At 45.5% G+C, this 13,519-nt stretch overlaps 1 protein-coding gene across 2 annotated transcripts in view; it reads left to right on the top strand.

Moving 5' to 3' along the window:
- The window catches only part of LOC140410264 (NACHT, LRR and PYD domains-containing protein 3-like), a 134,329-nt gene that overhangs the window by 101,369 nt on the left and 19,441 nt on the right, over positions 1–13,519 (top strand). For both annotated transcript variants that reach the window (XM_072498229.1, XM_072498230.1), the window contains one exon: positions 8,633–10,367. In XM_072498229.1, coding sequence (XP_072354330.1) covers positions 8,633–10,367 — 1,735 coding nt within the window. The remainder of the gene's footprint in view (positions 1–8,632; positions 10,368–13,519) is intronic.

Below are 13,519 nucleotides of genomic sequence, written 5' to 3'. Positions count from 1 at the left end.
ACAACTCAAAGGTTTGATTCCCGGCTTGGGGCACTGTCTGTGCGGAGTCTGCGCATTCTCCTCGTGTCTGTGTGGGTTTCCTCTGCGTGCTTCGGTTTCCTCCCACAGTCCAAAGATGTGCAGGTTAGGTGAACTGGCCATGATAAATTGCCCTAGTGTCCAAAAAGGTTGGGTGGGGTTACGGGGATATGGTGGAGGCATGGGCTTAAGTAGGGTGCTCTTGTCAAGAGCCGGTGCAGACTCGATGGGCCGAATTGCCTCCTTCTGCGCTGTAAATTCAACGATTCTCTGATGAGCACACAGTAAGCGGAGTGCAGAGAAGAAAGACATGCTCCTTTTTATGACATTTGTTACCATAAAGCAGGTGTTTAAAGGAAGTGGTAAATTTGAAAACTTAAGTGGGAGGTGGAGTTGGACTGGGAGAGGTAGAGTCAGACCAGGTGTGTCAGGCCAGGAGGTGTTTGTGGGGGGGGCAGTGTTGGGTCAGACTGGAGGCTGAATCTGTGGGGGTGGGTGGTGTCACATGCGGGGCAATTCCTGGGTAAACCCTTACACCGGAGGTTCCAAGAAGGGATTTCCCCAGCACACCATTCGAGCACTGTCTAATTACTGAGGAGCCAGAAAGTTATGGCCCATTACGTTGGACAAATTCAAATCATAATCTTTCCTCCGTTTTTCTGCACAAATGGCAGTGATGTTGCTGTCTCCATTTGCACATCATCCAGGCTCTTTGTTTGTTTCTTCACTTGTCCTGTTATCATCTCATTTTACATCCTACAATCATCCCTTTTCCCATTTTATCTCTCCAGCATCGCACCATATCACAGACCTTCCCTTTCGTTCTTACCTTCTCTCCAATTCCCTGTACTTATTGAAAAACCTGAATACCTCTATTTTCCTTCCCCCAGTTGACATATGTCTACAACCAAAAATGTCAGGCATGTTTCTCTTAACAAATGCTGCCTGATCTGAATATTCCTTCATTTTTTTTGTGTTTTCTTTTCAGATTTTCAGGATCTGCAGTAATTTATTTCTGTTCCTTTCATCATCTTTCAGATCTGTACCTTCAGAACGGCTGTAATCTTAATCTGTTATCAATTGACGAGAGTAATCAGCCTGCATGAATCCTGAACCAATGGCAGCTTCACTTCTATATATCTACAGACTCTCCATCTCCCAAAACACACAATACCAGAGATAAACTATCCAAATGCTGAAACAACAGAAATACCTGCTATCTATCCTTCCCTCGGTGCATATAATAGGAGACAAACTGTCAAAAACGGTGCAAATTCTTTATTTTCCAAATTTACAGTACTCAATTCTTTCTTTTGTCCAATTAAGGGCCAATTTTAGCGTGGCCAATTCACCTACCCTGCACATCTTTTTGGGTTGTGGGATTGAGAAGGGCATGGGGAGTATGTGCAAAACCCCACACGGACAGTGAATGGTAGAACCCTCAAGAGTATTAAAAGTCAGAGAGATCGAGGTGTACAGGTCCACAGGTCACTGAAAGGGGCAACACAGGTGGAGAAGGTAGTCAAGAAGGCATACGGCATGCTTGCCTTCATTGGCCGGGGCATTGAGTATAAGAATTGGCAAGTCATGTTGCAGCTGTATAGAACCTTAGTTCGACCGCACTTGGAGTATAGTGTTCAATTCTGGTCGCCACACTACCAGAAGGATGATGTGGACATGCCAGCGTTGGACTGGGGTGAGCACAGTACGAAGTCTTACAACACGAGGTTAAAGTCCAACAGGTTTGTTTCGATGTCACTAGCTTTCGGAGCGCTGCTCCTTCCTCAGGTGAATGAAGAGGTCTGTTCCAGAAACACATATATAGACAAATTCAAAGATGCCAAACAATGCTTGGAATGCGAGCATTAGCAGGTGATTAAATCTTTACAGATCCAGAGATGGGGTAACCCCAGGTTAAAGAGGTGTGAATTGTACCAAGCTAGGACAGTTGGTAGGATTTCGCAGGCCAGATGGTGGGGGATGAATGTAATGTGACATGAATCCCAGGTCCCGGTTGAGGCCGCACTCATGTGTGCGGAACTTGGCTATAAGTTTCTGCTCGGCGATTCTGCGTTGTCGCGGGTCCTGAAGGCCGCCTTGGAGAACGCTTACCCGGAGATCAGAGGCTGAATGCCCTTGACTGCTGATGTCATGAAGAGCATCTGTTGCCTCCTGGATTCACCTGCGGGTGTGGGATATGCTACACAGGTCCCCACACTAGCCCTGGAATGACCTGGTGGCATACATGTTGACGGTGCAGTGACCTTCACAACCACTGGGAGCGGGCGTCCTCCCCCTCCAAGGGGTACAACGTCCGCGAGAACATGGCATAGGTGCAGCATGGTGTCTTTGTTGAGATGGAGTCTTCTGCAGCATATGGTGTCCATCAGCCCATAGAATGACTAAAGATGCACATCTTTGGACAATGGGAGGAAACTGGAGCACCCAGAGGAAACTCGTGTAGACACTGGGAGAATGTGCAAACTCCACACAGTCACCCGAGGTCAGAATCAAACCCAGGTCTCTGGCGCTGTAAGGCAGCAGTGCTAACCACTGTGCTGCCCGGCAGGGGACACTGGTAGAACAGACAGGACAGAGAGGCTGCAGCTGTGGTTGCCCGTGTTAAGGGTCTGCACAATATTTAATGATGGCTTGAAGGCCTCACAGAAGCAAAGCCACTTACCATTCCCCTAGCCCAGGGGCGACACTTGACCTTGAATGCTTCAGCCCCCCTGGAACCTTCCTGAGCGGTCCCCCAACACTCGAGCACTGAGGCAGCAGTTAAGGTGCCCAAGAGCTGCATGCCGGTAAATAGAAATGGCTACTCAGCTCCTCCGTTCCCCTCAGATTCACGTTTTTGAAAAGGAGTACTGAACGATGCCTGTGTGACTTCTCGTTAGGGGGTCGGGTAATTCCAGGGAGGCCGCTGCATTCAACTTCAATCTCGTTAATGAGAGTAAAATGAATGCAAATTAGGGTTGATGATATTCTTGCCATTTTGGGGTCAGATCCAGACCTCGCCTTTGGGAGCGGGCTAGGTGAATTGCAAAATGGTTCACACCCTCTCCTACTCTTTGCCTGCCGTGTCTAGATCTGCGCCGGGTGCAACGCGATCCCTGAATCGCGCCCTTAGAAAACTCCCAAGAGATATGCAAAACAAGAGTTGAATGGGAGGGAGGATCTTAAAACAATCACCAGCACATGGAAAAAATGCTGGGAAACCTATTCCACCTAAATGCTGATATGTCCCAGAACCAGATGGACTGCATTCGCGAAAGAAATGGCTGCACAGATAATAGATGCATTGATTTTAGGTTCCATATGATATGAAATTAAATCCAGAACTTTTATTCTTTTACAGTTTTTTTTTTTTTTTAAATTGCTTTCTGTTGAACCAAAAAAGGTTGCTGCAAGTCACATGATAACAGGGTTGGCCAGGAGTTACAAACTCAAAATAAATTTATTCTGATGTGGAGTCTCAAACCTCATTGTGCAGATCCCTTGCAATCACAAAACCAGGAGGCCTGTACATTGAATCCTGTTAAGCCCACAATGCTGCTAACTGACTCATCTCATACCTGGGAGTGCCCGGGTCCATTTGTAATTTGCATCTGATCAGCTCACCTTTCTTGCAGTAAGTGTGGCTGCCTAGGCAATTGCTTCCCAACACCCGACCTTCAATGAGGATGGAATTCTTTTAATAATTAACGACTGAGACATTATCAATTGTCTCTGACTGAAATACAATTCAATCCCATTCGAGATATTCCTCGAGCAAGACGGTGGCATGACACAAGTGACGATTTTGAAACCTCTCTGTCTTTTGAGAACTGAAGAGTCCTCGGGCTATTGTTTTATATCAAGTGGACAAGACTGCAGCAACCAGGCTGATTAAGCATCTCTCAGCTCCACAAAACATTCTTGATTTTTAATGCCCTGTTCAATGTCACCAAGCGAACTAAGCATGGGAGCCCATTGTGCTGCAATATTGTAAATTTCAATGATTTATCTCTAACTACAAACCCATTACAACCGAACCACAAAGGCTATGAGGCTATTTCTAATAATCTTTCTTCGTGTCACAAGTAGGTTTACATTAACACTGCAATGAAGTTACTGTGAAATCCCCTAGTCACCGCACTATGGTGCCTGTTGGGGTTGAGGGAGAATTCAAAATGCCTAATTGACCTAACAAGCACGTCTTTCAGGACTTGTAGGAGTGATTAAGGGGAAAGTAGTAGCATGGATAGAGGATTGGTTAATTAATAGAAAGCAAAGAGTGGGGATTAATGGGTGTTTCTCTGGTTGGCAACCTGTAACTAGTGGGGACCCTCAAGGATCAGTGTTGGGCCCGCAGTTGTTCACAATTTACATAGACGATTTGGAGTTGGGGACCAAGTGCAATGTGTCAAAGTTTACAGACGACACTAAGATGAGTGGTAAAGCAAAAAGGGCATAGGATACCGGAAGACTGCAGAAGGATTTGGATAGGTTAGGTGAATGGGCTAGGGTCTGGCAGATGGAATTCAATGTTGCCAAGTGTGAGGTTATCCATTTTTGTAGGAATAACAGCAAAAGGGATTATTATTTAAATGATAAAATATTAAAACATGCTGCTGTGCAGAGAGACCTGGGTGTGCTAGTGCATGAGTCGCAAAAAGTTGGTTTTCAGGTGCAACAGGTGATTAAGAAGGCAAATGGAATGTTGTCCTTCATTGCTAGAGGGATGGAGTTTAAGACTAGGGAGGTTCTGCTGCAATTGTATAAGGTGTTAGTGAGGCCACACCTGGAGTATTGTGTTCAGTTTTGGTCTCCTTACTTGAGAAAGGACGTACTGGCACTGGAGGGTGTGCAGAGGAGATTCACTAGGTTAATCCCAGAGCTGAAGGGGTTGGATTACGAGGAGAGGTTGAGTAGACTGGGACTGTACACGTTGGAATTTAGAAGGATGAGGGGGGATCTTATAGAAACATATAAAATTATGAAGGGAATAGATAGGATAGATGTGGGCAGGTTGTTTCCACTGGCGGGTGAAAGCAGAACTAGGGGGCATAGCCTCAAAATAAGGGGAAGTAGATTTAGGACTGAGTTTAGGAGGAACTTCTTCACCTAAAGGGTTGTGAATCTATGGAATTCCTTGCACAGTGAAGCAGTAGAGGCTCCTTCATTAAATGTTTTTAAGATAAAGATAGATAGTTTTTTAAAGAATAAAGGGATTAAGGGTTCTGGTGTTCGGGCCGGAAAGTGGAGCTGAGTCCACAAAAGATCAGCCATGATCTCATTGAATGGTGGAGCAGGCTCGAGGGGCCAGATGGCCTACTCCTGCTCCTAGTTCTTATGTTCTTGTGTTCTTATGATGTGCCATCAATTCACTGCCAGACGATGAGAGCGAGAGAGCACTGGCTTTATTACACAAGAACTTGCCTGCCTGAGATTGCTGTAACAACTGAGCGCTGCCCCCAGGCGGCCGGTCTGTATACCGTCTGGAGGGGCGGAGCCCACCAGGGTTCCAGTATAATACATGGAAAGGAGATCATATTACAGTACTCAACAGACAACTTATATTATGATGAATGCATTCACCACAGGGAGGAAACCGAAGTACCTGGAGGAAACCCATGCAGACACGGATGGGGAGAACGTGCAGACAGTGACCCAAGCTGGGAATCGAACCTGGTCCCTGGTGCTGTGAAGCAACAGTGCTAATCACTCTCTATCATGCCGTCCAGGATACTAGAATGTCAGGATATTTGGAAAATCATAATTTAATCCGGCAGAGTTAGTATGGCTTTGTGAAAGGGTCATTATGTTTAACTAAAACAGTTATTGGTTTTGAGGAAATAACACTGTTGATACAGGGTAGCCTGCAAATGTACTCTACTTGCATTTCCAGAAGGCATTTGATAAATTGCCACATCCAAGGTTGTTTCATGAGGCAAGATCATACTTTAAAAGTAATTCAAAATACCTCTGCTGTCGGGGCTAACAGATTATCATGGATAAAGGATTATTTGGCTAACAGGAAGCAAAGAATACGGATAAATGGGTAATTTTTCAGATTGGCGACCTATAACATTGAATGCCACAGGGATCAGTGTTGACCACAACTGTTTAGGATCTATATCAATGACTTTGATAAAGAGACTCAATGTATGGTAACTAAATTTGCTGATGCCACCAATATCGATAATAGAATAAGTTGTCAAGAGGAGACAGAATCTACATTGGGGTATACAGGTTATGTGAGTGGGCAAGATTTGGCATATGGAATGTGGAAAAATGTGAATGTATCCACTTTCACAGGAATAGAAAAGCAGCTGTTTATTTTTAAATGCGGATTGTAAAATTTGGTGGTAAAAGGGATCTGCGTGCCCTGGTTCATTTATCACAAATGTTAATATGCAGGACACAAAATGATAGGGAGGCAAACACAACGGTGGCATTCCTTGCAAGGGGAATGGGATACTGAAGGAGTGAATTTTTACTGTAGCTATACAGATCCTTCGGCCATATCTGGAATACTGTGTCGAGTTCTAATCTCCTTGTTTGAAGGGCAGCACGGTAGCACAAGTGGATTGCACTGTGGCTTCACAGCACCAGGGTCCCAGGTTCGATTCCCCGCTTGGTCACTGTCTGTGCGGAGTCTGCACGTTCTCCCCGTGTCTGCGTCGGTTTCCTCCGGGAGCTCCGGTTTCCTCCCAAAGTCCAAAGACGTGCAAGTTAGGTGGAATGCCCATGATAAATTGCCCTTGGTGACCAAAAAGCTTAGGAGGGGTTATTGGGTTACGGGGATAAGGTGGAAGTGAGATCTTAAGTGGGTCGGTGCAGACTCGATGGACCGAATGGCCTCCTTCTGCACTATGTTCTATGAAATAAACAATTGAAATGCAAGAGTTCAGAGAAAGTTCCCTTGATTCAATTCTGTGTTGAGGAATCTGTTGTAAAGAAAGGTTGAATTTAGAACAATGAGAGGTGATCTTATTGAAACATAAGGCCTGGGATTCTCCAGCCGTTGGTGTTTTCTTTTCCCACTGGTAGTGCACCCCTGCCCACCAGTTTCTTGGTGGCATGGAGTGGCTTCAATGGGAAATTCCATTGACAAGTGGCAGGAAGGCAGAATCCCACAGCCAGTGAATTGCATTCCACTGGAAAACATGCGGCTGAGGGACCAGAGAATGTTGCTCAAGATCTTTAGGGGACTTGATAGTATGGATACCAGGATGATGTTCCCACTTGTCAAGGAGTCTGCAGCTAGGAAACACGATTTAAGAGGTCTTCCTTTTGAGGCAGAGATTGAATTATTTTTCTCTGCGGATCATCGAAATGTGGAATTCTCTATTCCGGAAAGCAGTGGAGGCAAGGTTATTGAACTTATTTAAGACAGTTATATTTTTATAGAGTCAAATGTTAAGGAGGGACGGCTGGAATGTGGAGTTGAGACTGTTACCAGACCAGTCGTGATTTCATGAATGTCTTACTCCTGTCCCGAAGACCTATGCTACAAAATGTAATGAGATGCCGATAGTCACGGACAAGCCAGTATTAAGCATCAAGAGTGAAAATATAGGCCCAGATCATCTGGTCTCCGGATTGGACCTGACATACAATACATGAAGCGTGTCAGTAGCCTGAGGATTTTCAATGCACTGACTGCCATGGGAGCTGAACCTCTGACAAGCAATTCCCTTTCCCCCAGGACCCTGTCCGACTGTCTTCAACATCTTGAGTTAGAGTCAGAGACCAGTAAAAGTTCCAATTTATTTAGCTGAAGTTACCCCGGAAATGTTCAATGTAAAAGTCTTATTCTAAATCCTGGCCACACACAATCAATCACGCTGACCAAAACCCGACAGCCTCTTCAACCCCCTGATTGCCCAACAACCCCATCCTAACCATGCTTACCCTTGCCACTCCTGTTCAGACCTGACTACCACTCACTAGCCAACCAACACCTTGACCAACCTGCCTAGTCTTCGCAATATATCTTTCCTGACCACGCTACCCAACTGTCACTCACGACTACGCTACCCAACTGCTACCATACCCACATGCCTTACTGACAGTAGCCCCCCCCCCCCCCCCCCCCCCCCCCCCCCCCCCCCACCACCACCATCACATACTCATTCATCTACTCACCCATTCACGCTGGACATTTAAACTTACCATATGGCAGCTTGTGTCAGACAAAAGACGCATGTCTTACGCAGCAATTCTCTGTGTTGCTGTCTGCATGGATTCCTGTGCTGAACACGTTCTTCTGGCTGCTGCATTGGTGGTCTAATCCTCCGAAACAGAACCAGGGAAGTGCAGTAGGTTTTCCAAATGAACAGGGTCCGATGCAGCAGTTTTGACACTGATCCAAAGGTTTGTGCTATAACCTTCATTGAAAGCTCCATGTTCACGAAATATCAGAAACTAGTGAGGATGTCAAACTATTCTTGGAAGTTAATTCCCAAGCATGGCTTCCATTAACTGAGTTTAATTTTTACATAAAACTACTTAAACTGAATTGAATTTTGCACTATTTTACTGATGATTTAAGTGTTATTGAGAAGTTATTATTAATTCAATATTACTAACATAGAGAACCACTTTCTGTCTGTTCTAATTGAAGATGTTCAACAGAAGCACAAGAAGGCACTCCTGGTACAAACTGAAACACTGAGAATGAACACTATGCTAATAAAGGAGAAGGTTAAGGTTTTCCAGCTGGTTGATCGATACGCTGAACTAACGATCATTTCTAATGTTCGAGATCGGACACTTGTAGAACATGAACTGCTGGCAAGAGGCCGAGACCATGACGAGATGAGAAAGAAACTTCTCCAGAGAGAACTGGAAAAAATACGAACTGATCAATTGTTCCAGAGCAGTTTTTCCTGGAGGAAATCGAAATCTGGGAGTTCAGCAGTAGTGAGTGGAGTCCCGGGAATTGGAAAAACAACAATGGTACAAAAGATTGTTTATGACTGGGCCACTGGGAAAATATACCCCCATTTTCAATTTGTTTTCAGTTTTAAATTGCGGGATTTGAACACTATGGACTGCAGAATAAACCTGAGGAATCTGATACTGGATCAGTATCCTTACTTTGGAAATGTCCCGGGAGAGATCTGGAAAAACCCAGAGGGATTGCTGTTTATATTCGATGGTTTGGATGAATTCAAGGACAGGATTGATTTTTCCGACAATCGGACAAATGAACCTTTGTCCATGTGCACAGGTCCCGAATGCTGGTGTGAAGTGTCTGACATTGTGTACAGTTTAATACAGCACAAGCTGCTCCCAGGATGTTCAGTGCTAGTGATCAGCCGCCCCACTGAATTACATTTATTGGAAAAGGCTGAGATCAGTGTCTGGGCAGAAATCCTCGGATTTGTTGGTGATGAACGGAAGGAATATTTCAACAAGTATTTTGAAGATCAGGCAGTGGCAACAGCTGTTTTCAAACATGTGGAGGAGAATGATATCCTGTACACCATGTGCTACAACCCTTCCTACTGCTGGATCTTAGGTCTGTCACTGGGTCCCTTCTTTACACAAAGAGGCAGGAAACAGCAGCTAGTTCCCAAGACCGTCACCGAAGTATATTCCTACTATATTTACAACATTCTGAAAAACCATTGCCGCGAGATTGAAAGCCCCCGTGCTGTGTTTCTGAAGCTTGGTGGGATGGCCTTCACAGGAGTCTCCAAGAAGAAGATTGTGTTTAGAAATGGAGATTTACTCGAATATAATCTGCAATCTTCCCAGTTCCTGTCTGGGTTCCTGTTGGAACTTTTAGAGAGAGATGATTCTGCCCAGAGTGTGGTTTACACATTCCCACACCTCACCATCCAAGAGTTTGTAGCTGCACTCGCACTATTTCTGACTCCAGATCCTGGGGAAATCCGGAAACTCCTCAGTGAAGCCCAGAGCAAGAAAGATGGGCGATTTGAGATACTTCTACGTTTTATTTTTGATCTCTCCACCCCACAGGCAGCTTGGCCCCTGGAGGAGTTTCTGGGTCCATTTCTTGATCAAACAACCTGCCAAGTGATTGACTGGGTGAAGGAGAAAATTGAAGGACAGATTGAAAATGCAGCAAGTGAAACTGGTAAAAGGGACCTCCTGAACACATTCCGTGATCTGTTTGAGTCTCAGAATAAAGCACTGGCTCAGGCCACAGTGGGATCTGTGAAAAGACTTCCATTCCGTCGATTGCAACTGACCCCAATTGACTGTGCGATCCTGTCTCATGTCATTGAACTCTGTGATACAATAAAACACCTTGATTTACACTATTGTTACATCCAATGTGAAGGACTCCAATGGTTGGGACCTGTTCTGCACAAATGTCATGATTTGAGGTAACTGTTTCATCCCATCACTTGCACTGTTAAGAAACCATTTACTCTGTTAAAGGGAAAACAGTATACCTTCCAGTTCAAGCAGAGAGGACGAGTCAGAAAAACTTCATGAAGTAATAGGACGAGTTTAAAATTCCAAGATGGAAAATAAGATTATGCCTTTTCGGACAAGTTATTGGTTTACTTCAGGCACGATCCGCTCTCGCTCGAGTATGGTGCGGTCGGTGAATGCTGGGAGAGGTCTCTCAGCCGGGTTTCCCGGCAGTCTCCACACCTCGCAGGATCGTTCCAAGACCCACGTGGTATCCGAGTCAGAAACACGACCGCATGGGGTGTGGCCAAGTGGCGCGAACTATGCCGGTTTTAAACCGACTTGACTTCAGCGAACGTACCCGCGATTCACCGGGCTTATGGGACTCACCGGCCTTCTTAGTGAGGCGGCAGCCGGGCGCCGTTCAGCGCTGAGCCACACAAACGTGGACCAGGCGGAACAATGCCTGGCAGGTCTCCTGTGCCACTGGAGGGCCCTGGGTGGTCAGGGTCAGTGCAGGGTGGACATCCACCTGGAATGTGGGCACCTTGGCACTGCCTAACACCTTGGCAGTACCATCCTGGCACTGCCAAGGTGGCAGGAGCACTGCCAAAGTTGAAATGCAAGGGTCCAGGCCCAAGGGGGCCATGCCAATGAAAGGAGGGTGGAGAGGGTTTTGAAGGGTGGGCATGTGTAGAGCAGGTAAGTAGGGGCCTCTGGGGGATTGGGGGAGGGGGGGTGATGGGTGGTGTCCTTGAAGGGGATGGGCCTGTCAGTGGGTGTGGAGGGGCCTGAAAAGGGGAGACCCCCAGGGACCCTATAGCAGGATGTCCTCATTTGGCGGCGGGGGGAGGGGGGTGTAATGCCCATGTGTGTAGGGTGGTGACATTGCCCATGGTAGGGGGTGTGGGGGCCCCACAAGCTCACAGAGATCGGCACACACTATCAAAATGGCAGCCCAATCTTGGAGTTCTCCCCAGTGTTAAAAAAAAAAATTCGAGTGTGGGCTAAACCGGTGAGAAATTTCCCAGGGCCCAAAAAGTGAGTGGGAAAGTAGCTGCAGAGCCGGTGGGAGACTCCCTGGAAAAACCCACCATAAATGAACTTTCTGGGAGAATTGCACCCCTAGAGGTGACATGGAGGCTTTGACCATGGAATTAAGATGAAAAGAAACTGAGATATCCATTTACAAGAACCGAATATTGATATTCGAAACATATTAAACAATGGCATTGAAAATAAAAATGCTACTGATATTAATATACTAATATATAATACCAATATTTAATACATCAACCAGAAACTGTACAGATCACAGAGGAATACAGTTCCATATATTATAAATATTCAAATGGCTTCTGGTGAGGGAGGGTGAAATATCTTTGAAAATTGAAGAAGAATATATTTTTCAGATCTAATTATTTAAAATTGCCCCCAGTACTGTTCATTAAATGAGGAAACCTGCTGCTGTAATGAGAAGGTTCAAACTGCCCTGTTACCAGGATGCAGGCACATACTGAACAACCAGGACAAATTTCCAAGAATCTGCACTATTGACTTGTTCTTGCACAGAGTTTTACTGGAGACTGTCCACTGTCCGTGATATACAACAGGTTTTTCCAATAGTCCATCCCTAATGTTAGGATCTGCCTGAAGCAGGGAACTCCCATAAATTATCAAAATGTAACAAGTTGCGCCTGCAGTAAATATAGAGCCTGTTTAATGGAGAATAAATGGTGGAAATACTGTGTTCCCTATCAACTAGGAGACAGCAATGTTTCCGCTTTGTAACAGGACAGAATAATTTTTCTTGCATAAAATCTGGGGGTTGAATTTTACAGCAGCAGTTATCACTGTTTCACAACATAACCCATCCTGAGGTATCGATCAGATTAATATCATGTACAGGGAGTTGAAGTACAGGGAATCACTGCTTTATCATTTTATTTGAAGAAAATTGTACCATTCCCTCAAAATCCCAGATTTCAGGAACAGCAAAAATGAGATGCGTTTCCCAAATATTTTGCGAGTCCAGTCGCTGGACTTCAGGGGGGTAATTCTGATCAGCAGGAAATTAGACCAGATACAGGGGCATTTAAAGGCTGCACATGCAACTCTCAGTCTAATAAACCCATTTGAGTTACACCAGGGCAGCTCAGCTCCTGATCTCATTACAGCCTTTGTTTAAGCATGGACAAAGGAGATGAATGCCAGAGGTGAGAGTGACTGCCCTTGATATCAAGGTAACATTTGACCGAGTATGGCATCAAGGAGCCCAAACTAAACTGGAGTCACTGGGAAACTGGGATAAAACTCTCCTCTGGTTGGAGTTACCTGGCACAAAGAAACTATTTATGGTAGTTGGAGGTCAATAATCACAACCACAGGAGTTCCTCAAGGTAGTGTCTAAGGCTGCTTAATCAATTACCTCCCTCCCATCTTTTAAGAAAAAAATTAATTTATAGTACCAGATTATTTTTTTTCCAATTAAGGGGCAATTTAGCATGGCCAATCCATTTCCCTTGCACATCTTTGGGTTGTGGGGGTGAGACACATGCAGACACGGGGAGAATGTGCAAACTCCACACGGACCGTGACACAGGCCCGGAATCGAACCCGAATCCTCGCCGGTGTGAGGCAGCAGTGCTAACCACTGTGCCAGTCTGCCGCCCAAACTTTCCTCAGGGACAGTGGACATTTGCTTTCCCCTCAGTCACTGAATTCTCCCAAGTGCAGGGCATCATCTGTTGCACCCATTAAGGCACCCAGTGACTGGCTAGCGAGACCCAACAACAGGAAGGGCTTCCACTCCCTCAGTATTCCGACTGGTCTGTGACCATAATAGTAACTTCCCCCATCATGTGCGAACACTCTCATGGCAGCTGCCATGAAACATTTAACCTCGAAAGTGTGTGTCTCAGTGCACAACAGATATTCCTGGAAGTAATGGTACTTTAAAGCCTCAGAAAGAGGTACAATGGTGAATGCCACCTGGCCATTGAACAGGCCATTGGACTAATGAACATATGATTCTAGTGCATGGGTCAGTTCACTGTTGACCTCCAATCCCCTGTTGCAAGAATCTCTGCCATTACAACAGTCTACTGCACTCTCCATAACA

Source organism: Scyliorhinus torazame, chromosome 4, assembly GCF_047496885.1.
Source record: "Scyliorhinus torazame isolate Kashiwa2021f chromosome 4, sScyTor2.1, whole genome shotgun sequence".
In the NCBI taxonomy this organism is placed as follows: Eukaryota; Metazoa; Chordata; class Chondrichthyes; order Carcharhiniformes; family Scyliorhinidae; genus Scyliorhinus; species Scyliorhinus torazame.
This window is presented reverse-complemented; position numbering and strand designations above follow the sequence as displayed.